Raw genomic sequence first — 24,440 nt, 5'->3', positions numbered from 1 at the left:
TATATATGCATATGCAAAATTGAAAATTTTCGGGTGGGTGGAAAGGGGTTTTAAACTCCCCCTCCCCTGGCGTACGCCCTAGAGACAGGGGCGTAGCAAAGGGGGGGGGGGGGGTGTTCAACCGCCCCCCCCTAAAATATTCAATGCTGCTTGCGTATACATGCACGCACACATACAAACGAACGCACGAACATACATAAAGTATGGTTGGACCCCCCCTCTAACCCCCCCCCCCCCCGAAAAAAAATTCTGGCTACGCTCTAGACATAGCGGGTCGCGTTCAGCACCAAAACTCTGCATAACTACGCATTATACAAGGCCATTCATCCACTACATCTGTGTCAAGCTATTGACGCTATGGTCAAGCATGCGATCTTTCGGCCGTTGCAGGCGCGAGCTGCCGCACTATACGTACCGCGAGTTGCACACGATCGCGTCAGCGACCTTCAGCCTTTGCTGTCCTGAAAAAAAAAAAAAATATCTATCTACCTATATCTTTCATTCTAACGGGTTCACATGACAGGTACGTATAAGACTGGCGGATGCAAAAAAAAAAATCTAAAATAGACTGACATATCAGGAAAAAAATATTGCTCAGATACTCAAGCACGAGTGCACCTCTTAATTTCCAAGAAAACAGGTGTGTGAGCGGTTGAGGTCCTTTCATTCATTCATTCATTCATTCATTCATTCATTCATTCATTCATTCATTCATTCATTCATTCATTCACAAAACTTTATTAACAAGAGTCAGTCCTGAAGCCCGGTCTTTCCAGACCGAGGCGGGCCGCGTCCACGGCGGCACCGTTAGGCCGAGCCTTAGGGCACCATCGTGGACCCTCTGGTGGACAGCCCGTAGTTGATCTTGATATGAAGAGCTTGATACCATCTTCTGCCAGTAAAGCCATTTTTCTTCGGGGTCGGCGAGAGTCGCGGGACAGCCCGCCAGCATATGTGCCCGATTTCAATGATGCCATCGCATGCGTCCCATTCTTTTCTTATTTCACTTTCGGTGTGAATTTTATTTACAATATATGGAGTGGGGTACGTGCCGGTTTGCAGTAAACGTAGCGTGACTACCTGAGCCCTGTTCAATCTTAATTGGTCCGCTATAATTTTATTTCTCCTGCTAAGATGGTGCGCGGTTGGTTGTATTGCGCGAGGAAACGATGATTCCCGTTTTTTTTTTTTTTTTTTTGGCGAGTAGTGGATGAATTCTTCCGATATTTCCTGTATTCTACAATTCCTAGATGCGCTCGCTAATTAACCATTAATTTGAAGTGCCAGTCATCAGTAATTAAATATTTATTGTCCGCAAAATTAAGCAAGAGATTCTTTTACTCGCAATGATATATATATTGCTGAACGGCAAAGAAAACATCCCTGTAGCTGTATCTCAGAGTAGTGGCCCCAAAAGAAAGAAGAACGGGTGCCGATAATTCCAGGCCCCGTTTTCGAAGAGGTGGTGCGAGTATTCTTTTCCTGAATGTATTGTTTGTTGTAAACTGTTGTAAACTCTCATGAGGCAACTAATACAAGTACACTTGCAGGTACCCTCTACGCCATAAATCATCATAATTTTTGTGAAGTAGGGAAGCACCCACAACGCCATTATTCGTTATTCTGCCGGGAAGCGTGGTAATTAATGTAACAACCAGCTAGCGTATCACACAATGCGAATTGCGCAACAAGTGGTTCGTTGAATTCTTCCAACCCATTGCAAAGGGCTCAGCCGTAATTCTTCTTCGTGATCGGGTACACCACTGCGCCATAAATCATCATAATTTTTATGAAGTAGGGAAGCCCCCACTATGCCAATTTTCGTCATTCTGTGCGTGGCACCCGCTACACATCTGTAAAGCATATATATGTGCACTTTGTGCTGCGGCTGATGACGATGAAGAATTATGGCTGAGCCTAGCTTTGCAATGGGTCGGACAAATTCAACGACCCATGCACTCGTTGCGCAATTCAGATTGTGTGGCGCCAGGTTGCTATTTTACTCTCCTATCACGCTAATATACTGCACACGTTAACGACCCGCCACGGTGGTGTAGTGGTTATGGTGCTCGACTGCTGACCCGCAGGTCGCGGGATCGAACCCAGGCCGCGGCGGCCGCATTTTCGATGGAGGTGAAAATGCTTGAGGCCCGTGTACTTAGATTTAGGTGCACGTTAGAGAACACCAGGTGGTCGAAATTTCCGGAGCCCTCCACTACGGCGTCTCACATAATCAAATCGTTGTTTTGGGATTATTACATACGCTAACGCGATTCCTGGCCAGACATGACGTCTGTATAGGGTCTTTTTGAGATGGAGTTTCAAGCACCGGCGTAGCTCTGTGGTAGAATACTTGACTGCCACGCAGAGGGCGTCGGGTTCAAATACCATCCGATCCTGAATAGCGTTTTTCTGATTTTATTTTTACAGCGAAAGCTGTTATCAGATCACAACGGCAGTGGGGTAGTGGATTCTCGGCCACGGATGCACTAATTTGCACGGGGGCGCTTTGTACACTATCGTCCATGTACTTACGCATCTTGGTGCACGTTAAAAAACCCCAGGCATATGTCAAAATTAATCCGGAGTCCGTGACTATATACCTCGTGCCTCATAATCATTTCGCGGTTTTTGACGTAAAACCTAAAAGGTGGTGGTGCTATCAACGTTGCTTGACTAAAATCCCCTGTCCGGCGCCCCAGGGTGGCTCTGGTGGCTCCACGCGGGAAGCGACTCTTTCGGCCCAGGAAACGATGGCCAACTGTTTCTCCCGTTCAGGAGTTCTGACGAATTCATCCCACGTTAATTTTAAGGAAGCCGGTAGGAGCGATTTTGGAGGGGGGGGGGGGGGGGCGCATTCCCACAAGATGTGATCTTGGGTAGCTAGTTCATTTGAACTACAATTTCGACAGTTTGGATTGAATTCTCCGTTCGTGATAATTGAACGTCTGTGAGGACTGGTTAAAAAGTGCGTTTGTGTAATCTGGTGGAGGGTAAAGCCTCCGTTCGTTCTTGCACTGATTCGTGACGTCGTAAGAAATCAATGCCTCACGGGAGAAAGCCGGGCCCGACGGGCGCACCTCCCGGGTTTCGAGCTTGTGTGGGTGTCTGCCCAGTCGGGGAACCCGGGGAATGAGGAGGCGCACCGTGCGTCCCGTAGTAAAACGTAAGAAGTCATCGCGATTGAGACTTTGCCAACGACGAACTAAGTTAAGGAAAATTTTAAACTGCGCAGAGGTGGAAGGACGCAAAAAAGGAACACAGATGCACACAAGTCTGGGCTCCTGTTTTCGCCCTGCCTCGCCACGGTGGTCTAGTGGTTAGGGCGCTCGACTGCTGACCCGAAGGTCGCGGGATCGAATCCCGGCCGCGGCGGCTGCGTTTTCGATAGAGGCGAAAATGTTTGAGGCCCGTGCACCTAGATTTAGGTGCACGTTAAAGAACCCCAGGTGGTCGAAATTTCCGGAGCCCTCCACTACGGCGTCCCTCATAATCATACATGTCGTGGTTTTGGGACGTTAAACCCCAGATATTATTATGCTGTTTTCGCCCTGTCTTCTTTGCGCAGGTTAACATTTTGCTGAATCTGTGAACTGACTAGCCCAACAACATGCCTCGCTTTAGACGAACTACGGCTGGACATGGCAATAGGCCGTTTTACAAGGCTATAGTGTGTGAATATTGATATCATTATAGTCCTTTCTTGTACCTGGCTAAATATTCCCAACAAACCTGCGTGACGTGTTTGACTGCACATGCGCGAACAAAAGCGCATCTAGTATTGAAGACCGCGTCACGTGAGTTTGTGACGAGCAGCGAAGAATTTTGATCACCTTTTACCCTTATGGCGCCAGCGCTGAGACAGTCCATTGTCACTGCCTTCGAAACCGATTATACGTTTCGATTTGCCACCTGCGTGCGTTTCACCATTCTTGAATAGTTCGCTTGGCAAACGAATGTTTACTGTCCCTGTCTGTGTGTCACTGTCTAACTCGTTGTCATAGCTACTAGCGCTTCTCCTATCCCGCGAAATAGAAATAGTGTTTTTGGCACAAGATTACTGTATTTTTCTGACGCGCAGAAGACTTGTATTCAGACAGTGCACCGAATCTGCGCCAAGATGTATACCGACCACGAAAGAGCATTCGCGTGAATGACGTAGTGTTATTTGCTTGCGTTTTCGCATCATCCGATACAGCATCGACGTTTAATTTTATCAAGCTGATCACTTGTCCCGTATGATAAATCTTAAGACTGCAGTACACACAAGCGTTTAGAAGGTAGAGTTGACACGATTGACCATTGCGCATAACTCCACGCACCGGAGACGGTGGCTGCAGTACACACTTCACGCATCGGCACCACAGCGAGCGCTTCAGCTGTAGTACTTGCCCGAAGCACGGCATCCCATGGAGGACGAAGCTACCCTTGCTGAGGTCCTCAGCGTAACGTGCACGCAGGGCGAGAGCAGCGTCTGCGAACTGGTGCGACACCTGTCAGCCTGCAACCAGTTGCTGTGGAACGCGGCCCTTCAACTCCGAGAAGACTTTCGCGACAAGCTCGGGGACCTAAGTGTCCGGAGAGTGCCGGGGATTTGCCGAAATTTTCGCCTCTGCAACGATTGCGCCCACAACGAAAAAGTCGCGTGGGATCTTTTGCAATGGCTGCTCCAATCGCATCGATGCGTCGTCGCAGTAGAGGCGGACTACGACGTCTTGAAGAGGAGCGCGCTGGTCGAAGCACTCGCGTCAGCGACAAGGCTTACAAGGCTCACCGTATACGGCATGGCGAGCGACGAAGGGGAAGTCCTCCAGGAGAGTGTAGACACCGGACTCGGAATCCAGTTGCCGCAGGAGGACTACGCGGAAACGGCGGCCGTATTCGAAATTCCAGTCCGCTTGCTGGAAAAAGACGGTACCGTACTCTTTTCACTGGACTTGACCGCGCTGGAATTGAGTCCTCCCATGGCTAACAAGCTGAACGACGCTCTTCGAAAGAACTGCACCATCAAGGAACTGGCCGTCGGAGCCAACATCTTCTTTTCCAACTTTCGGACGTCCAACTCGTTCGTGCAATACCTGGAGAAGAGGAACCCGACGCTCCAAACGCTGATCCTTAGAGGTTCTCTATTTGTGTTTGATTCTGCGGCTTTGCCGACACTAGCCCGAGCCATCTGCCGAGTGAGGACGTTAACAGATTTAACGCTGGATGGTGATGCATCGCGGCGGAAATGCGCCCAGTTGCTCGCGGAGCTATTGAAAAGCGAATACCTGCTTAGTCTGAGTTTCCTGCTCAAGCCGAGTCGCTCTCTTGTCCACGATTTTCCTCCATGTGAACACTCGCCTGTTCCATCCTGGGTCTCGGCACTGGCTAAAAATGGAAAGCTACAAAAGCTGGAGCTCGACGTCTCGTGGTCCTTCCGAACCGACTGTGGCCAGTTGCTCGAAGTGCTTCCGAGTGAGCACGGTCTTCGAAGTTTGACCTTGCGTGGGTTTCGAATTGACGGTGATCTGACGAATGCTTGTCGCACTATTCGGAAACGCGACCTGGGCGGCAGAGTGCGCATCCACGATTACATCGTACAACCCAATTATGACTTGACCCTTTCTGAGTATGAAGCAGTGAAATCCATCGTGCTCAGTTCCCTCCCCTTCTGGGCAGATTCAATTGCTTTGCGCAACTTATTTGGCGCCATGGCTTCTTGGGTCCACGTCACGTCACTACGGGTGCATCTTGTTTTGTTCGACGAAGATGTTTTCTTGTCGCTGGCCGCTTACACTAAGGGAGTAACTTCTCTGAAGGAAATCGAGCTCAGAATCGATGTCGATGTCTCTGACGACGAGGAAGGCGCCATAGATGTGGACGACGCCGACTCCCCGACACTCCGATCTATATCCAAATTGTGCGACGCACTGTCCTCGAATGTCGGCACAGCCGTGATCCGGCTGCACTCGACGATCGAAATAGGCGACAGCAGTTGTGGAGCGCTCGCGGACGCCGCATTGAACCCACATCATCACGAACTCTCTGTTGAAGGCGTGAAAGATACTTCCGTCCCGGTCTTCCTGGATCGTCTCCTGTCTCGACTTGGAGAGAACTTCAACCTACTTCTGTTGGATATTCCAGTCTGCGTTAAGCCTAACGAACGGATGCGTGAAGCCCAGGACTTCGTGCGGCGTAACCGCGACATCGCCGACCGAGCTACCAGATTCCTGATGGAAGACCGGAGCCCCTGCTGCGCACGCGCCTTCGAGGTAGTCTCCGAGGAGCCGGTGCTCGTCCACAGTGCTCGACGCAAGTTGAGTGAAGATGCCCTGGAAGCGATACGTAGAGCCCAGAAGTTTCTTCGCAGCGTCGACGTGCACACGTACATGAGACTTGCCGGAGTCGTCCAGGAGCGCGTGGTATGCAACGCCCGCGAGGACGGGGCCCGGCAGTTGGACCGGCTGTACTACGACGCGTGGTTGTCCGTTCTTCACTACCTCAGGTTAGACGACGTGGTGCTCCCTTGACGGTCTCTCTCACGAGGTCGTCCTCAGAACCCCTTACTCGTGTTTTAGCACTCTGAATGACCCGTGGTCGCCCCGCCTTCTCCAGAACAAAGAGTTGCTGCGCTGCTCTGAATGCACTGTGGAATATCACAGAGGACGGTGTGCGAGCCGTCCACTGTACTGATTGGATGTACGAGAGGTGTGTAGGGTTGTTCACTGCGCAGGGTAATTGAGCCAATAGTGGCGAATGCCTTTCTGCCATGTTGTCCCTTCACGCAGGATTTACTCTCGGTTTGTTGGACTTATTCCACAACGGCACTGTTTACTGAACTTGGTCTACACAAATTCTTGGTGGCAAGTTTTCTTAAGCCGAAAATGTATGACTTGAGCTGGTTCGCACTGTTTTTGTAATTGATAAAATGATTGTCAAATAAAGTGATTAATTGTTTCATGTAAAACTCTCGCTCGTGTGGAAGTAATCTCTACAACTGGAAATGGACGAGTTGCAAAAGTTACAAGGTAGCAGGGCCGTAACTAAGGGGGGGGGGGGGTTCTGACACCCCCCGAAAATGCTTTAACGTTTTCGGGTGGTACTAAAATACTTTCACGCCTATTGCAGCGACTACTAGTTGCCAAAGTTAGCCGTTCTACACACAAACACCCCCCCCCCCCCGGAAAAAATTCCTGGGTACGGCCCTCCAAGGTAGCTTTCCAGCACAGTCAAAATTCATGCATATTGGCGGTGCGTTCCGTCCTTCCAGTGTAGCATTTTGCAGAGAAATATCCGGACTAAAGGGCGTACGCGGCGCACGCGAATGAGAGCGCGCGTTCCTCCCAGCAAGTCTCTGAGGGGCACGAAGTTTCAGAGAGCCACTTCGAATCTGCAGTGCGTCGCTTGTTGCAACGTGCGGCTGCATGAAAACTTCGCGTACAACATGTTGGAACCGCATTTTCTTATCGTATTTACCGGGCAATAAGGTAGAAGCTTAGGGAGAGGTGGAAGCTGTAGAAAAATCCTTGAAAGTCGGGGTGTCGTTCGACAAGCGGTGTTGTCTTCTTCGAGGCAGCAATTCCCTACAACCTTGGCACGTGTATATCCTTCGTACTTTTCTCCCCAACCAAAACATGAAGACGTAGATGTAATGTAGTATAGCGCAAAGTTCGTAAGAGAAAGGAAACAGAAGGAGGGGATGAAAGAAATTAAGACAGGCTCTACACTCACGACTATTTATTCAGAAGGAAGACTTATTATATACATGCACAATGCGAACAGGTATAGAGTACACCTGTAGCTTTTTCCGCCCCAAACAAACTGCCCCGTCTCTGCCCCCAAGTCACGGGTGGCCTTCCGAGCGGTTTCACGTTAAACGTTACGTGCAATGCTCCGCTGGAGCGGTGTACAAGATTCCGCTCGGCTGTTACAAGTGTTACATCGGCCACACTGGCCGATGCGTTAAGAAACGAATCGGAGAGCGTGCCCATATTTTAAAGAAAGATGCGAGTGCGCTCCTGTCTGCGCATTGCAGGTCTTGTCCTTGTGAACCGTGATTTTCTGACGTCAGGAGGCAGAAGCAAGAACAAAACCGCGCGTGAATTGTTAGAGGCCTATCGCGCAACTAAGATTGTTGACCATTTGAGGGTGGTGACATGTGTATATATATTGCCTGTTTGGCCCCGTTGTCTGGTTTTTATGTGTCTGCGCATGCAGATGTTTGTATGTATTCCAACTGAATGAACAGTTGTGAGTGTAACGCCTGTCTGTCTTTCCTCTCTTTCTTCTGTTTCACTTCTTTTATGAACTTTGCGCTACTACATTACGTTTACTAAAAACCAACTTCGCCCAAGAAGAAGTTATCCAGAAGACGTGGAGGTAGGGCAGGCCAAATGCGAAAACGGGGTAGCGGTTGGGATGTGAGAAGGAAGGGAAAGACAGGGCAGGGGTGGTGGGGATATTGAGATAGGCCGGCGTGCCGAATTTGGCGAGTAAACAGAAGCACATATGTAAAAAAAACAAAGAGTGACAAAACAGGAAGATTTTCTCTCTCCCGTGAAAATGGTAGGTATGTGTAAACGTCTATAGGCCTTTAAATGGGAAAAGGTGTACAGCGATGCCCGTAAGGCAGAGCGAAATCATTTTTTTTTTTGATCACGTCGCAATGTGACGACAGCGCCGCGGCACGTACGTGACGTCACGTTATGTCGCTCACGCGCGCACATATATATCGCGTCTACAGCGAGCATCACCTGTCTCAGTCTTCAACAGCTCAAGACTCTCCCAGAACGAGCGCGGTACCGTTCGCAGGACCACCAGCGAAATGATCGTACGTCTGCCTGCAAACGATACGGTGGACAGCCTGGCCAGATATGTGAACCATCTTAAGCGTGACTACGGGCCAACGGCAGTCAGCGAATTGGACCTCACGAATTGCATTCTTCTCGAGGCCGGCAAACTGACGTCGCTCATCGCCAAATGCAGCTGTCTCACATCCCTGCGGTGCCTGGGCTGCGGTTTCGAGCCGACCGAAATAATCTCGTTGCTGTGGCGGCTTCGCCTTCTCGTCGAAGTCGAGTTTTCACTCATGCTGAAGAGGGACGTGGAGTCGGAGTTACGGCGCATAGGCGACGCCGCAGCGCAGTACGGCGGCGACCCAATAGCTTCCGGCCTTCGTCGCATGTACGTCGAAGTGGGCGATGACCACATCAAATTTCTGCCGGTGCTTCTGCATCACTGCCCTTACCTGCACAATCTGCACGTGCATTTCTCGTGCGGCAATTTATTGAACGCTCTTCGGCAGTGCCACGATGCCGTCCTTGCAGAAGACGTCTCCGTGGAAACCTTCACGTTCACCTCCGAGGTATCGGCGCCCGTACAACGAGAGCACAGGGCGCCGATGGACTTCACGAGCTGTGCTACCATCTGCGCCAACGTCAGCTACACGAAGTCGACCGGCTCGTTTAGTTGCGTCCGGCTGTTCGACCTGGTAGAGGACAAAATTCGGGGTCGGCCGCCCCGAATTCTGCCCGTGCAGGTGATCCTGGTCGCCGTTGAAAACGCCCAAGAAGGCCTTTTCGAGAAATCGATTCTTGTGGCAAATCATGCGCACAACTGGGAGCACGTGCGCCAACTGTGTCTGCTGCTTCTACCGCCGGAGCCTGCTTGCGTCCGGCATCCGACGGCCGGCGTCACGTACCGCGACGTCCTTCGCTTCTTCTTCTCCACGGCGCTCATGCACATCGTCGAGCTTAACGTCAGCTCATTCCATTTCGGCCCTGACCTCGACTTCGGGGACCTCCTCCAGGACGGGTCGCTTGCGTGCCTTCACTCGCTCTCGGCGTCGCTCTGCGGGCTTCGGCGCCCTTCGGTCCTGCGCCGTCTTGCGCAGAGCTGCCCCGAGTTCAAGGACCTGGACGTGCGAATTCTGGAGAGGTGCCGCGACGGTGTCGTCCGGTGTGACGGGTGTGTGGCAGAGTTCCGCCACGACACCGCCGAAGCGCGAGACGACGCCTGGCGCCCCTTGTTTGGCAACGGGCTTCGTAGGCTGAACTTGACAGACGTGCACGATACTGCGTGGCTATCGTGGTTCATCGAGAGCTGCTGCCCGACGGCTACTGTGATGCTCTGCGACTCCCCCTCGAAGCCTGACTACGCGAGTTTGACCCAAGCGCTGGTCAACAGAAGCGTGCCGGCGACCCTCGTTCTTCGACACGACGACTTGCAGTTGAACGACACGTCTGTGCTGGTGAGTTAAGATTGCCTCGTTAAATGTGCATTGAAAAATTCCGCTAGTTATCCGCCGCGGTGGTGTAGTGGTTACGGCGCTCGACATCTGACCGCGCAGTTCGCGGGATCAAGTCCCTGTCGATGGCGGCCACATTTCGATGGAGGCAAAAGGATAGAGGCCGTGTGCTTATAGGTTTGGGTACATGTTAGGGAAACCATGGTGGTCGAAATTTGCGCTCTCCTCTACAGCGTTTCTCATAACTGTATCGTGGTTTTGGGACGTGAAACCTCAACAATTATTGTTCCACTAGCGAGTGCTTCCCTCGCCAGTTCGTTATTTTAATCGTGTCCATGACTTTGGAAGTGTTAGATTTCGAGCTGTTCCTTTCTTTTCTTTGCATAGTTGCTTCAGATAGCAAGTACAGTTACGTCCAGGAGTGGCGTCGTAAGGCGGCATAACCTAAACCAATTCCTGGCGTTGTTTCGATAAGGATTTATCGCCTCTTGTGAGTGTTATAGTATCACATACTTTAGCGCAAGTAAACGCCAGGACGGAAAAGAGGACACGAGGGCACAGCGCTACTACCAGTTGTTAGTAGCGGTTATTAGCGCATGTGTCTTCGTGTCTTTATCGTGCTCGTGTTACCTTGCGCTAAAACATGATATGCGGTACCAACTAGCCCAACAGTCTGTTTTATTGAGTATTCTAGTAATGATCCCCCTGGTAGAACACACGAACAGCTGACTTACTTGAAGCTTGTTGTTTTACTGTGGTCCTTTACTGGGTGCACCGCTATTTGTTCACCTTACTAGAGACGATATCGCCAAGACACCAACTTGACTTGTTTCTGTAATGCATCCCTTGCCATTACCCTATACCCCGAAACACTTACCCCATCGGAGTCTGCGTCTTCTTCGATTGCAGGACGACCTTGGGAAGATCGTCAGCCTCCAGTACTTGAACCTTACCTCGGCGGTGTGCCTTCCAGATGACGCGGTACTGCAGTCCGTGCGAGCGCTGCATGCCAGCCTGCCTCGCCTACTCTGCTTACACGTCCACTACCGAGAGAGCCCCGACGCCCTCGACAAGCGAGTCACGTGGATGAGGGCGCCCGACCACGATGTCCACCAAGACGTCCTGATACTAAACGGTCCTTGCTTCCAGTCCTGTTCGAGAGCAACCTTCATAGGTCTTGCCAAGCCGCTGTACCATGACGTGCAGCCGATGTTTTAAGGTCTCTGCGACATTGACACGACCGCAGTTTTTGTGTTACCGGTGCCGGCGTTCTGCACGTGTAGTAATGCAGTGGACACTTAGCCTTTATTTCTTTATTGGCATATCATCCTTTATTTCTCGTGACTGTCTGTGTTGTACAGGCCCCCGACATCCGAAGATAACACCGTAGCCATAACACAGCGGTGAATTCGGCTAGGTTCATATCCAATTGCCATGCGCGCGTAAACGATGCATGTACAGGCGCGTTCAAAAGTATACGGACCACGGGATCGCGTGGCAGAATGCATCGACGCGCCATCTACCGACGCTGCGCCTGCTGTCGAGAGCACCACTGAAGCAGCGGTGCGCATGCGCGTCCCTACATATCAGACGGCCTCTCATGTCGCTCTGTCTGACGTGGTTATGGCGCTCGTAGACAAAACGTCAACTGGGTGTCGCTTTCGTTGCTCCATCTAATCTGCGCCGTTGTTTTACGAAGCGGCTGCGGCGGGACCGGCTCAAGCGCCGTGCGCGCGTCGCTTTTTACACCGGTCAATCAGCCTAACTAAGCATCGTAGAACCTAGTGAAGTCAAGCATACATGATTAAGTTTCTCAACCCAGCTCGTCTCTGTCGCATTAAGCCATGTTAAGCTTAGATGTGCCTAGTTAAGCCAAAGTAAGTGTAAGCGAAACTGATTAAACCTAGTTGAGCATGGTATCTCGTAATAAAACCAAGCATAAGTAAGTTCATTTAAGCAAATCCCAATTAAGCTTAGCCCAGCTTGCCGTTTTCATGTTAGGCCAAGTTGACCTTACATGAGCGCAGTTGAGTCGAGGAAAGTATAGCCAAATCTAATTAAGCATACTTTATCATTGTTTCACCCGATATAGCCAAGCATATTAAGCATAAACAAGGCAAGCCTACTTGTGACCAATTAAGCCAAGTCGATTACCCCATCAGCCCAATGAAGCCAAGCTCAGAAGGATTACCTTTGACCAAGCTGAGACTAACTAGGATCATTAAAGACTAATTAGCGTTAATTATGACACTAATTAGGCATATATCAAACCAAGCACACCCTAGATACCCGAGTTTCACGTGGCCTATTTCCTCAACGTTAATTAAAGTAATTAACCTAATTAAGCGGTGTCAAGATATGTAGATATGAATCTCATTAGGCATAGTTGAGCATGGCACTTCCAAATTAGATCAGAGCGTAATTAGCTTTAATTAAGCAAATCAAATTAATCGTGTTATTTTCAAGCAATCGAAGCTGATTCTATGTGAGCCCCTTGCAGCCAAGCTCAGGAGCATTACCGCTAACCAAGCTGAAGCTAATAAAGCTCAGTTAATCCTAAGTAGCGGTAATTAGGAAAAGGTTCAATTACGTCTCCTTGTGTTGTGTGAGATCGAACCAAGCTCACCCGCGACACTCGTGTCATGTGACATAACTTCTCTAATTACGCCTAACTCAGCATGGTATTGAAACTTCTTTGCCGCATAGGACGCTCTCGGCAGAGAAGGTGTTTCATATAGATTAATCACGTAAATTTACACAGCACAAACAGGCTGCAAAAGTGTACCGTGCTCACCAGATTCAAACAAGACACCAAATTTTCCACTATAATGACTGGTATTCGCTACTGCTTGAGATAACCACGTCACGTCGCAATGAATGTGGTCCTTCAGGATGATTTTTTGCTCATTTACCAGTTCGAGTTGAATTTACACCGATATAACCCGAACTGAGGACGGTGGAAATGAAGGTATCTTGGATACTTAGCCCTAAAGTGTCCTGTTTCGACTTTTTTGTCTGAAAATATGCATTTGGTTAGGTTACGAAAATCAAAAACATAGCAAATAATGCGCCATCAGGAGACGGCAACTAAATCCTGAGTTTGCGTGTGCACCTTTTGCGACAGCTTCCATCGACAAAAAAGCTGTCCGTTGGGCGCCAGCGCGTATATAGATTGCGCTTTAGGTCTGAGTTTATTCCGCCTGATAATTTCACCCATGAATGACGGGGTTTCCCAGCCACAAATTAGAGGTATATTTTGAAGCCTTCAGCCGCATATGACGTAACAATTCCTTTATTGAACTGCGTGGTCATTTTTCGCACGCTTAGCCCGACGCCCTATCTTCGTGATCACTGGAAGCGATGAGCGCAGACGATAACTTTCATCGACACGCGCTGCAAATAGCTCTTAAGATCGTCTGAATCACAGTTTTGAAGTAGTAGACTGTGAAAGTGGCGTCAGTAGTGGAGCTTCATCAGTAATGGCGCCATACATACCTTGCAGGAAAGAAGACGCATTGCGGAGCTTGACACCGCTTAATTAGGTTAATTAATTTAATTAACGTTGAGGAAATATGCCACGTAAAACTCGAGTATCTAGGGTGTGTTTGGTTTGATATAGGCCTAATTAGTGGCATAATTAACGCTGATTAGGCTTTATTGATCCTAATTAGTCTCAGCTTGGTCAAGGGTAATCCTCCTGAGCTTGGCTTCATTGGGCTGATGGGGAATTCGACTTGGCTTAATTGGTCACAAGTTGGCTTGCCTTGTTTATGCTTAATATGCTTGGCTATATCGGGTGAAACCATGATAAACTATGCTTAATTAGATTTGGCTATACTTTCCTCGACTCAACTGCGCTCATGTAAGGTCAGCTTGGCCTAACATGAAAACGGCAAGCTGGGCTAAGCTTAATTGGGATTTGCTTAAATGAACTTACTTATGCTTGGTTTTATTACGAGATACCATGCTCAACTAGGTTTAATCAGTTTTGCTTACACTTACTTTGGCTTAGCTAGGCACATCTAAGCTTAACATGGCTTAATGCGACAGAGACGAGCTGGGTTGAGAAACTTAATCATGTATGCTTGACTTCACTAGGTTCTACGATGCTTATAGTTAGGCTGATTGACCGGTGTAAAAAGCGACGCGCGCACGGCGCCTGAGCCGGCCCCGCCGCAGCCGCTTCGTAAAACAACGGCGCAGATTAGATGGAGCAACGAAAGCGACACCCAGTTGACGTTTTGTCTACGAGCGCCATAACCACGTCAGACAGAGCGACATGAGAGGCCGTCTGATATGTAGGGACGCGCATGCGCACCGCTGCTTCAGTGTTGCTCTCGACAGCAGGCGCAGCGTCGGTAGATGGCGCGTCGATGCATTCTGCCACGCGATCCCGTGGTCCGTATACTTTTGAACGCGCCTGTATGTGGCGATCGACAGTATGACCTTGTGTGTAACTTCGTCGCGCGTATGCTAGTTTTTTTTTTTTCTTTTTACCTCTGACGCGGTTTCTTGGGCTAAGAAAGTTGATCGTGTTGTCGCTCGTAGCCAGCACTGCATTGACGTATCGGAACCATGTCTAAATATCTTCGATAATACTTACGGAAATGCATGTTCCCGTTGTGCAGCACATTATGGAACATACGTGAACGCCTGCAGAGATTATGCTGGAATGTTCGCCGACCTGCGTATAAACAGCAGACTCATTGTAACCATATAGATCAGATTCCGGTAGTGGTGCTGGCAGCTATAGCGTTTTACATCGAATGTAACTTGGAATTTGTTGGGCACAAATACGTCCAATAAAGAGTTTGATCTTTGACGTTTTGGCTGGTGCGTCTTTACCGTCGGGACAACGTGACAATATAAAGTGCACCTCCCCGCTGTGAATATGATGAGACTATAGATACTCCTTCGGAATGTCAACTAAGATAGCCGCGAGCCGATGGAACGATGGCGTCTCCTTCTCTCGTGTAGGGGCAATAATTTTAATTCAGAAATGTCGTTAGAACTGACTCCCAAAATAGACGTTTAACTGATATAGGGTACCCGATTAAATGGCCTTCCGTTGCTATACGTGGCTACTGGACCTTTATTACAGCAAGTTACTCGGGGTTCACCAGCGAACTCTCGCCAGAATTTAAACATAAGTCGGCGCATTGTGTGACGACGCGACCAAATGCATGCTGCTGACTACTCCATGCAATAAATCACACTATCATTTGTGTTCTAATTAATTGCTTAAATACGCAATATTAACCAACTATATTAACCTCGAAGACCAGGAGTGGGCCGTCCAGCGGGCCAGGGCCGTCGCCGAGGACCTCGGAAGATGTTCCTCGAATGGTGGATCCCTGGAAGCCTAGCCCCGGGCACAATAACAACCGCTGGACAAATAAAGGTTATTTAAGCAACTTTCGAAGAAACGAAGATGGGCAGAAAATTTCAATTAAAAAGTCAGACTGGTTCGCAGAAACGTCAGATTCGACAGTGTCTAACTATGTATTTAATTGTTGGTGTTTTTCTGCTTACTAAAGGCGACGGCGAAATTTAAAAAAATACGAAAACAAAAACTTATTTTTCCTTGCTTTCTATCGCTCTGCGCAATGCTCCGTCCTAACTTTTCCTTACCCAATGCCAGGAATTGGACCTTCACGTAACAGGCAACGGCGTCGCGGTCATATTCAGGCAACAATGAAGTGTGGCAACATGAATTGACGAGTGCCCTCGATAAAAGATCGGATTGCCAGGTCAGAAAAAGCTGATCGCCGCCAAGCTCACGATCGTGAGAGCATCAATTTTTGGGAAACGGCGCATACAAATACGCACCTCCGAGGACCGCATTTCTGTACGCTCGCCGGCGCCGGGTTTTTCGCGTATATAGAAGGCTGAAATGTGTGGGTAGAAAAACTTCGCTGAAAAGCTTTATTTCGTTAGAAAGCTTTATTTCATCGTGCGGACGACTCCGTGTTAGGTGGCCATCAATCCAAGGTTGACGGCGATCTGGGTGAACCACTCTACGACCCTTGTTTGGACGACTGGGTCTGAGCTGGACAACACTGCGTCCCGCTGCTCGACAGAGCCGTCACGCATATTATCCGCCGGCCCCTTACTACAGCCCCACACGATAGGGTCGTAGAAAGGACATGCTCCAACTGTCGCATGTCCTGTCGTCTTTGGCGTCCTGTCTTGCAGGCGTCATTTATAACAGTTCAGCATCCCTGTCGAATCGAAGTCGTCGAGTGTGGACTGTATACCTAGACCCAACGTTTATACACAAGGAGACTTCGAGGAAAAAATTTTGGACGCCTAAGCACCACCAGAAGAAAGACTAAGCACCAGAAACGAGCGTCACTCGCAACTGATTTTATTCTCAGGAGAACAGCAGAATATATATAGGCCGTGCCACCTCGCATACCCGTGCATGTCTTGTTGGTCAGCTGTCCGCTCGATGAAGGTTCACGTGCTGCGTGACGCCATCTGGAACAAACAAACAGTGTTCGACAGTCGCCGCCATAGCTAGGAGCGACGCTGACTGACACTGCACATAATTACCTGATAAGTGGACGAGGGGACAACCGCCGCTGTTGCTCACTTGGTAAGCGCATCGGGCGCGTAATCCGAAGGTCGTAGATTAGGTCCCATGCCGGCGGCAGGTTGTCTTTTCGTCTACTTTACATTCTTCACGTCTATATCCCAATTGTTACGACACACATAAAACAGCACAATTCACGGCCCCTATAACCTTCCGTGGATTCATTATCTGCTGGTTTTCTTATTTGGTGTAATACGCGAAACGAGATGAGTTACAACACTGCGACAAAATGGGCTACGCAATGATAAATCCTTGAAAATGGGTTGTGTCACTGGAGCCAAGGTTTCCACAAATGATTTTGTCTTCTTCAAGGCAGTTGCTGCCTCGAATACAGGACCATTTGTCGAACCGTGGGCTCCAGCGAGACTCCGTGTTCATGGCAGTGGCGCAGGCAGAAATTTTTTTCGGGGGGGGGAGGGGGGTGAGGCACGCCCTTGATCCGACATGGGGTCCGGTCAGGTAAGTGTGGTCGAGTGTCATTTTGTGCTCTGTATACCATGACAAAAAAATCGGGGGGGGGGGGGGGGGGCGGTGTGCCCCCTCCCTGTACACGCCCCTGGTTCACGAAATTCTCATTCCTTCAAGCCTTAATCTTCTCCCGAATTTCCCCCTTATTTGTGCTACACATTGACACAAAGTCAATGACCGCAAGCATTATTCTTCACGAAGTGTAATATTAAGCATGGCGACATAGTATCCAAGCTCAAAGGCCAGCGACGCGAAGACCTCGTCGTCGAAGAATTCGAGACGCACGCGCAGCGACGTGACGTGGCTGCAAGGAGCGATGACGTCGAATGCGCCGCTCAGAGCGGCCAGATCTTGCGCGCATTAACGAGAGCAGACCACCATGGCTCTCACCGGCTCGCACGCAGAAAGCGTCGAGTCATTATCCTCGGGACGAACGGCGTAGCCTTCGGTGCGCACTTTTGAGGCAAGGCTGAATTTCTCTATAGTGTCGCAAACACCCTGCAGACCGCCGTCTATGGGAAAGCTACGCAGGGTCATGCTTTCAAAACTGCGCTTGGTCTTAAGCGCCTTGAGCAACTCGCAGCAGTGTCCGCTGGAGCACCACGAGACGTCCAACTCCAGCTTTTGCAGCTTCTCCTTTTCAGCCAGCGCGGAGGAGCAGGCCGAAACGCCGGAGTCTTCGCACGGAGGCGAGTTTATGACGTCTTCGACGCTCACCCCGAGCAGAAAGCTCAACTTGAGCACGTGCGGGCTTCGGAATACATCCGTGAGAAACGCTGCCCTCCAACGTTAGGTCTTGCAACGTCGTCACTGCGCCGACGTTTCGGGCTAGTGCCAGCAACTCGGCACTACGAATCTCGAAAATGAAGGCACCAGAATGAGGCTTCGGAGCGCCGGGTTTTTCTTGGCCAGGTACTGCATGAATGACCCCAAGACGGGGCTGGAAACGAAGACGTCGGCCCCGAGGGCCAGTTTCTGTACGGTGCCGTTCTCGAGTAGAGCTTCCGCCAGCTTCTTCGCCGTCTCACGACTGATGTACAGCGCCGCCAGGTCCAGCGAAACGAGTCGGGCTTCGTCTCGTACCAGTAAGCACACGGGAACTTCCAGTAGGGGCACGACCTCCTCGAAATCGAAGGGCAGCCGTAGTCCGTTCCCCAAGTCTAGGAACATCCGGCGCACCACAGGTTCGTCCGTCGCGCTGCCGAGGACGGCGAGCCTCGAGCACCCCGTCGACGATGGGAGGGCTTCGAGAAGCAATCCCGAGTTCACGACGCTATAGTTGGCCTCGAACGAGACGACGCAGCGGTGCGACTCGAGCAGCCAGTGTAACAACTCCATCGCCGTGCTTTCGTTGCGCGCGCAGTGCTGACAGTAGGGAAACACACGGCACATGCCCGGCGCTGCGCAGACGCTTAGGTCCCTGTGTTCGTCACGAATATCGTGCCTGAGCTGAACGCCTGTGTGCCACAGCCAGTTCACAAGCGCTGCTCTCGCTTTGTGCACGTTACGTTGAGTAACTCAGCGAGGATGGCCTCGTCATCCATTACAACGGGCTCTAGAAACGCCGCTCTTCCAGCTTTCGCTGTGACTGTACTGCGGTTTCATGGCGTTTTTTAGGAGCTTGCTCGCCAAGCTTCTTATGCTCGCGCCTTGTCTGCCTTGTCCACACCGCTGTGACCGTCGGCTCCCCACTTCTCATGGGTCCCGCCAGGAGCGCAGCTGCGCTCTCTCCGGTGATTTCAAGAATGCTCCCTAGATGGCGCGCCACCGCCAGCCAAGTCCACTGCAGCCCCCTGCTTCCCCGGCAGTCCTACCGGGAGGCCTTTCCAAGGGTACTATCCAGGAATGGTGCAGGCTCCACCGGGGTACAGCCACCAGCACGGCGGAGTTCCACTGCCTTACTCGCGAGTGCACCCTCCGCAGGAGTAACCAAGAATGATGATAGCGCACAGCCCGATACCTTGCCAACAGACATATATGCCTCCCTCACCGGCAGCGCAGCAGGCCAAGTCGTTGCACCCCAGGGCTCGCGGCGACATATATCAAATTGTGGGGGACATGGTCCGTCAACACATGCTAACGTACGGAATGGTGCGGAACTTGGACCGCCCCAACTAAAAGGGGTGCGACGCATACGGAAACACCGAAAGCACCAGCAACTTTGTAGAGTGGGCTTCCTAAATATGAACGGTGCACGTCATATGCTGAAGTGGGAAGAGCTATACCGCACTATGACCGCAGAGCACATCCTGCTCTATGCTGTAGCTGAAACCCATCTCCGCGAGCTCGAGGAGCCACCTATTCATGCCGACTGGAGATGGGAGGGCAAAAACAGAGCTGGTCATGGTCGAAAGGGAGGGGGTGTGGGCTTCCTGTGGAGACGTGAACAGAAATGGCAGCGAGAGGACAGGGACTGTGCTGACCATTTGTGGATGACGGGCGACTTGATGGGGATACCAGTGCCAGTGTGTGTGGTGTATTTCGCCGTCAAGGGTGTGCATTATGAGGAATATGAGCGACTGTTGGAGTGTGTCCTTGGAGACGCGGAGCGTCTGGCGGGCTGCAGGGAAGTGCTCATCTTGGGAGACTCCAATGGACATATCTCTGAGCTAGATGGCTATACAGATGCGAATGGCAAACTGCTCACTCAACTGGCAGAACGGCTTCAGCTGGAAATCCTCAACACTGCTTCACGTTGTGAGGGACAAACAACTTGGTGTGCTAGGGGAAGCGGCACGTCTATCGACTACGCCCTGGCGTCCGATGGCCTGGTGAAAGCCCTCCGACGACTTCACATAGATGAGGAGGGAATGCATAGCATCGGGAGTGACCACAATCGACTTAGGCTGGATTTCTCCAAAGCCCAACACCGAGAGCCAGACTATAAACGCAGATTGACCCCTAATAGGTATCTGCCAGTGAACTCACTTGAAAAAGTGGCGGAGCAATTCGAAAGGAGCCCAGGGAGAGAGAACGCGAAGACATACGAAGAGTATGTGTCAGTACTATGTCACATCATGGAGAGGCATAAATTCACTATTGGCACAAGACCAGCTCGCTACGACCGAAAACCCTGGTGGGACAAGGAAGTTGCCGAAGCATGGCATGCACGGTGGGAAGCAAATCGCTCCCATCGTCGAGCAGTCAAAACGAAAGACGCAGTGCAAACCGACGTCACATGGCAGCGCTACCTTCAACTCAAGCGCGACATGCAGGCTCTTGTGCAAGTGAAACTTTCTAAGTCCAGTGTGCTGTTCCTGCAAAAGTTGAAATCAGAAGGCAGGAACGCGGCCCAGAAAGTCTGGAACTATGTTCGAACATTGGACCGGAGGGAGCAGTCTGTTCAGTTCATTGTAGACAACACTGGCAACCCTGCCCTAGACATGAAGGAGGCCTTGACAAAGCACCTGAAGACTCTGTATGGGCCACTTGGGTGTACGAGGGACCTCCAGTTCGATGACAGGAACTCCCAAGGTGTAGAAGAAAGGATCGTGCAGGGTTCCCCGGAGGAAGAGGCCCCAAAATGGGAATTCAGACGCATCTCTCTGGACCGTGCTCTTTCCCGTCTCCGAGCCCACACAGCCTCAGGGCCAGATGGCATCCCGGCACGCTTGCTTAAGTGCTTTGGACAAGAAGCGAAAGAGCAGTTAGCTGGCCTGTTCAGCAACATCGTTGCGGGAGCGGACATTCCAGCCGACTGGCAACGAGGCAGAGTCGCCCTCATTCTCAAACGTGGAGGCAAGGCAGGGAACCTCCGGGACTACCGGCCACTCACAGTCACCAGCACTATGTACAGGCTTTTTACCCAGGTGCTTAAGGGCTGGATCAGTGGATGGGCTGAATATAAAGGGCAGCTTACAGAGCTACAGAACGGTTTTCGAAAGGGGCGGCGAATTGAGGACAACCTTTTTGTTCTCACACAGTGTGTGGAGATCGCCAGGAAAGAAGGGCGTACGTTGTTATGCTGCTTCATGGATGTCGAAAAAGCCTACGACAATGTCCCACATGACATCTTGTTCACACGTCTAGCCGCACTGGGCATGCCGTAAAAGCTATTGGCGACAGTCAGGCGTCTTTACGCCAACAATAGCATCATTGCCCACTTCGCCAATGTGAAGAGTCGGCCGGTAGGCGTCTGCAGGGGTCTCCGACAGGGATGTCCGCTTTCGCCGATTCTTTACCTGATATACGTGTCAGGCATGGAACGAGCACTGCTCGAGTCCAGTCTTGGATTCCTTCTGAAGTATAGCACAAGCGGCATCGATGAAAATCGGCGGCTGCCTGGCTTTTGCGGATGACGTAGTACTAATGGCTGAGAGCAAAGCAGAGCTGCAGGCACTCCTGGACATCTGTGCCACAGAAATGACCTCGCTGGGTTTACGCTTCAACGCCAAAAAGACCAAGGTAGTGCCATTTGCTGGAAACATGGCTGAAGCTGTAGACCTCAAGCTGGGAAGTGAGAGCATCGCCCTGGAGACTACATATAGGTACTTGGGCGTGCTACTCTGCTCTGAGGCCAGTATATACAACCAGCAGGAAGCCCATATCCGCCAAGCCTCACTGCGGGCTCAGTGCATTCTTCGGCGCCGCATCTTGCGGGGGTGCAACCGCTTCATCATGGTGCGGGACATATGGAAACTTGTGCACGTTCCCTGCCTTACATTTGCCAACGCAGTAGTCTGCATGACAGCGGCCACCAGAGAATGGCTGGAGCGGCGGCAACGAGAAGTTGGCCGCACGGCGTTTGCGTGCCATGGAAGAGTGGCGAACGAGGCAGTCCAAGGGGACCTAGGCTGGTCTTGTTTTGAGGCTCGCGAGGCCTCCAGCAAGTTAGTGTACCGGGGTCGCCTTCAATTCATGTGCAGAGAGCGCTGGGCAAGGCAGGTATTTGAATACCTCGCGGCAACGCGCATACGTACATCTTGGGTGAATCGGGTGTATACCGGCTGGAAAAGAAGCATGTAACTTTCACAGAGCCGGTACAGGCTGAAACTGCAAGGGTCTATACCAAGCAGGTGCGTAAACGGGTGCGCGACAAGGAGGAGGAACTGTGGCAACAAGCAATGAGTGGAAAAATTACCCTCGAACTTTACCGCAGCAGTAAAGGCACCATAGGCTCAGTTCGCATGTACGATAACAGCACCGGGAGCTCACTTCTGTTCGAGGCTCGAGCTGGCGCGCTTCAAACCCTTACGTACAAGAGAACGGTCGACAGGGAGATGGCTTCGGTGCTGTGTCGCGCCTGTGGAAGTGCGGACGAGACAATTGCACATCTTGTGATTGAGTGCGGACAGATAGGCCCCCCCTCGCACGGAGTCATTGCGCACCGCGCTGGGCTTTGCGGGGGAAGATGGAGAAGCTGATCTACAGGCAGCGAGAGTGTCGATGCGGCGCCTTGAACGCTGGAGGGCAGTGGTTGTTGCGCAGCGGTTGAGGACACAGGGTGGCGCAGTGTAGTGACAACATAGTGGCAGTGCAGTGTCAAAGGGCGGGTGTGTTAGCAAGCGTGAACCGAGCGTGCCCTTGTGCTTTCTTCTACTGTGCCCCACTAGTTCTTTTCTGTTTGCTCGGTTTTCTTCCCCCTTGCTGGGCCCGTCCATTGGGAGGGTTTTTTTTTATTCATATCCGTGAGCTAGGGTGTCATTACAGCCATAATTACACCCGCCCGTTAAAAAGGGAACAGCAGCAAATCATCATCATCATCATCTCAAGGCGGCGCACACCACGCTCGGCGCAAGTGGCGCAAGCACTAGTTAGGTGACTCTTCTAGGATACATCTCCGCTTGGATACATCTCCGCAGTATGAACACCCCAGCCAAGGCAGCAGCGTGACGGGCTCGACGCCAAGACCCTGCGGTGAGAGCCCGGGAAGCCGAAGCGAAGAGGGCGCGCCGTCAAGCAAACCCGGAGGTGTGGGCCAGCGACGCGCGCCCGAAGTGCGGGCGCGGGATGCCGCGGCTAAGCGTCAAAAGCGGTTGCTACCTCAAAGTGTATATACTGCATCCAACCGTACATTAATAAACATTGCGTATGTAATGCATATATAAAAACGTTGTCACGTCTATATGTGATGGCAGAGGAATGTGTACGAGCATTCGCGGGTTACCCGATCACCTCCGAGCAAGCTCCTCTAACATCATTCACTTCGTGGATATGGCGGGGAATTTTTAAACGTACTGTAACCGGTGTAGTGCCATCTTGAGCTAATCGTAAGGCGCGTTATCTGCGAGATAAAACGTCGACAGCGGCTGGACGAGGAGACGCGAAATAAGCTATATAGCAAACTGATAACGCTACGTCGTTCACGCAAGTGTTTGTTTGGTAGTCATGACATCTTGGCGCGATATCGGCGCATGCGCCGGCTCTAAACCAGCCTTCTGCGCGTCAGCGACTTCCGATAATCTCGCGCTAAAAGAAATAATGTTTCTATTTCGTGGGATAGGGGAGATGTAAGCAGATAGTAAAATTCACCAAGACATGGAAGAATAGAGTTTTGGGCGAGTTGGTGAGTTGGGCGAGTTGGATTATGAGAGCAACTGCGCAAAAAAAAAAAAAAAAAAACGTGGACAAAGGGAGAACAGAACGGCACTCACAATCGTTGAGACAAGTAGAAGGGTGGACAGTTGGGGTAGTTCGAGGGTAGTCGCTAGACAAGTACTCACGGACGATGAGCGTAAGCACTGGCTTATCAAGTAAATTGTTAAGCCTTGTGACACGCACGCAAGGAAGGTGAAGGGGGGTGGGACGTATAGTGCGTGCGACCACTGGCGTAACCAGGCGTGTGTTCCACTCCCCCTCGAAATCTTTCATGTTTGCCTGTGTGATAAAATGTGGCCCCCTTTCACCCGTTAAAAATTTCTGTCTTACGGCCCTGCACTTGATACCGGTGGTAGTTGGCTGTCACAACACTATGTAGGCATTGCGTCATAGTGCCTGTTCGGTATTCTGGTAGCGACATTTGCTCCGTGCGAAAGCACCTCTACCAATCATGCCTTTGTTTGGGCGAGTTCGTTCACCTTTACAGAGTACATAAAAAGTGCTACCGACGATTACGAAAGAAGAAAAAACTTATTGACCCCAAAGTCATCTATAAAAGAAGTTAGTATCCAAGTTATCGCGTAAGAAGGTATCGCGTTAGGATTTCCGAAG

At 50.9% G+C, this 24,440-nt stretch overlaps 2 protein-coding genes across 2 annotated transcripts in view; both read left to right on the top strand.

Annotated features, from left to right (window-relative positions):
• LOC119399996 (SUMO-conjugating enzyme UBC9) overlaps positions 1–24,440 on the top strand; it is a 562,334-nt gene that overhangs the window by 450,328 nt on the left and 87,566 nt on the right. The gene's annotated exons all lie outside the window — the stretch shown is intronic.
• On the top strand, positions 8,775–11,467 carry LOC119399999 (uncharacterized). Its single transcript, XM_037666906.2, has 2 exons — positions 8,775–10,231; positions 11,138–11,467. Exons 1-2 carry the CDS (start codon positions 8,807–8,809, stop codon positions 11,444–11,446), a joined length of 1,734 nt encoding a protein of 577 aa, XP_037522834.1. The 5' UTR covers positions 8,775–8,806; the 3' UTR covers positions 11,447–11,467.

The sequence above is a fragment of the Rhipicephalus sanguineus genome, chromosome 7 (assembly GCF_013339695.2).
Source record: "Rhipicephalus sanguineus isolate Rsan-2018 chromosome 7, BIME_Rsan_1.4, whole genome shotgun sequence".
NCBI lineage: Eukaryota > Metazoa > Arthropoda > Arachnida > Ixodida > Ixodidae > Rhipicephalus > Rhipicephalus sanguineus.
The sequence above is the reverse complement of the archived record's forward strand: the minus strand, read 5'-3'. Positions and strand labels throughout refer to the sequence as shown.

Coding starts and splice junctions, on each gene's coding strand:
- LOC119399999 (XM_037666906.2), top strand. CDS start 8,807: ATGATCGTACGTCTGCCTGCAAACGATACGGTGGACAGCCTGGCCAGA. Junction 10,232..11,137: donor TGAACGACACGTCTGTGCTG/GTGAGTTAAGAT, acceptor CTTCGATTGCAG/GACGACCTTGGGAAGATCGT.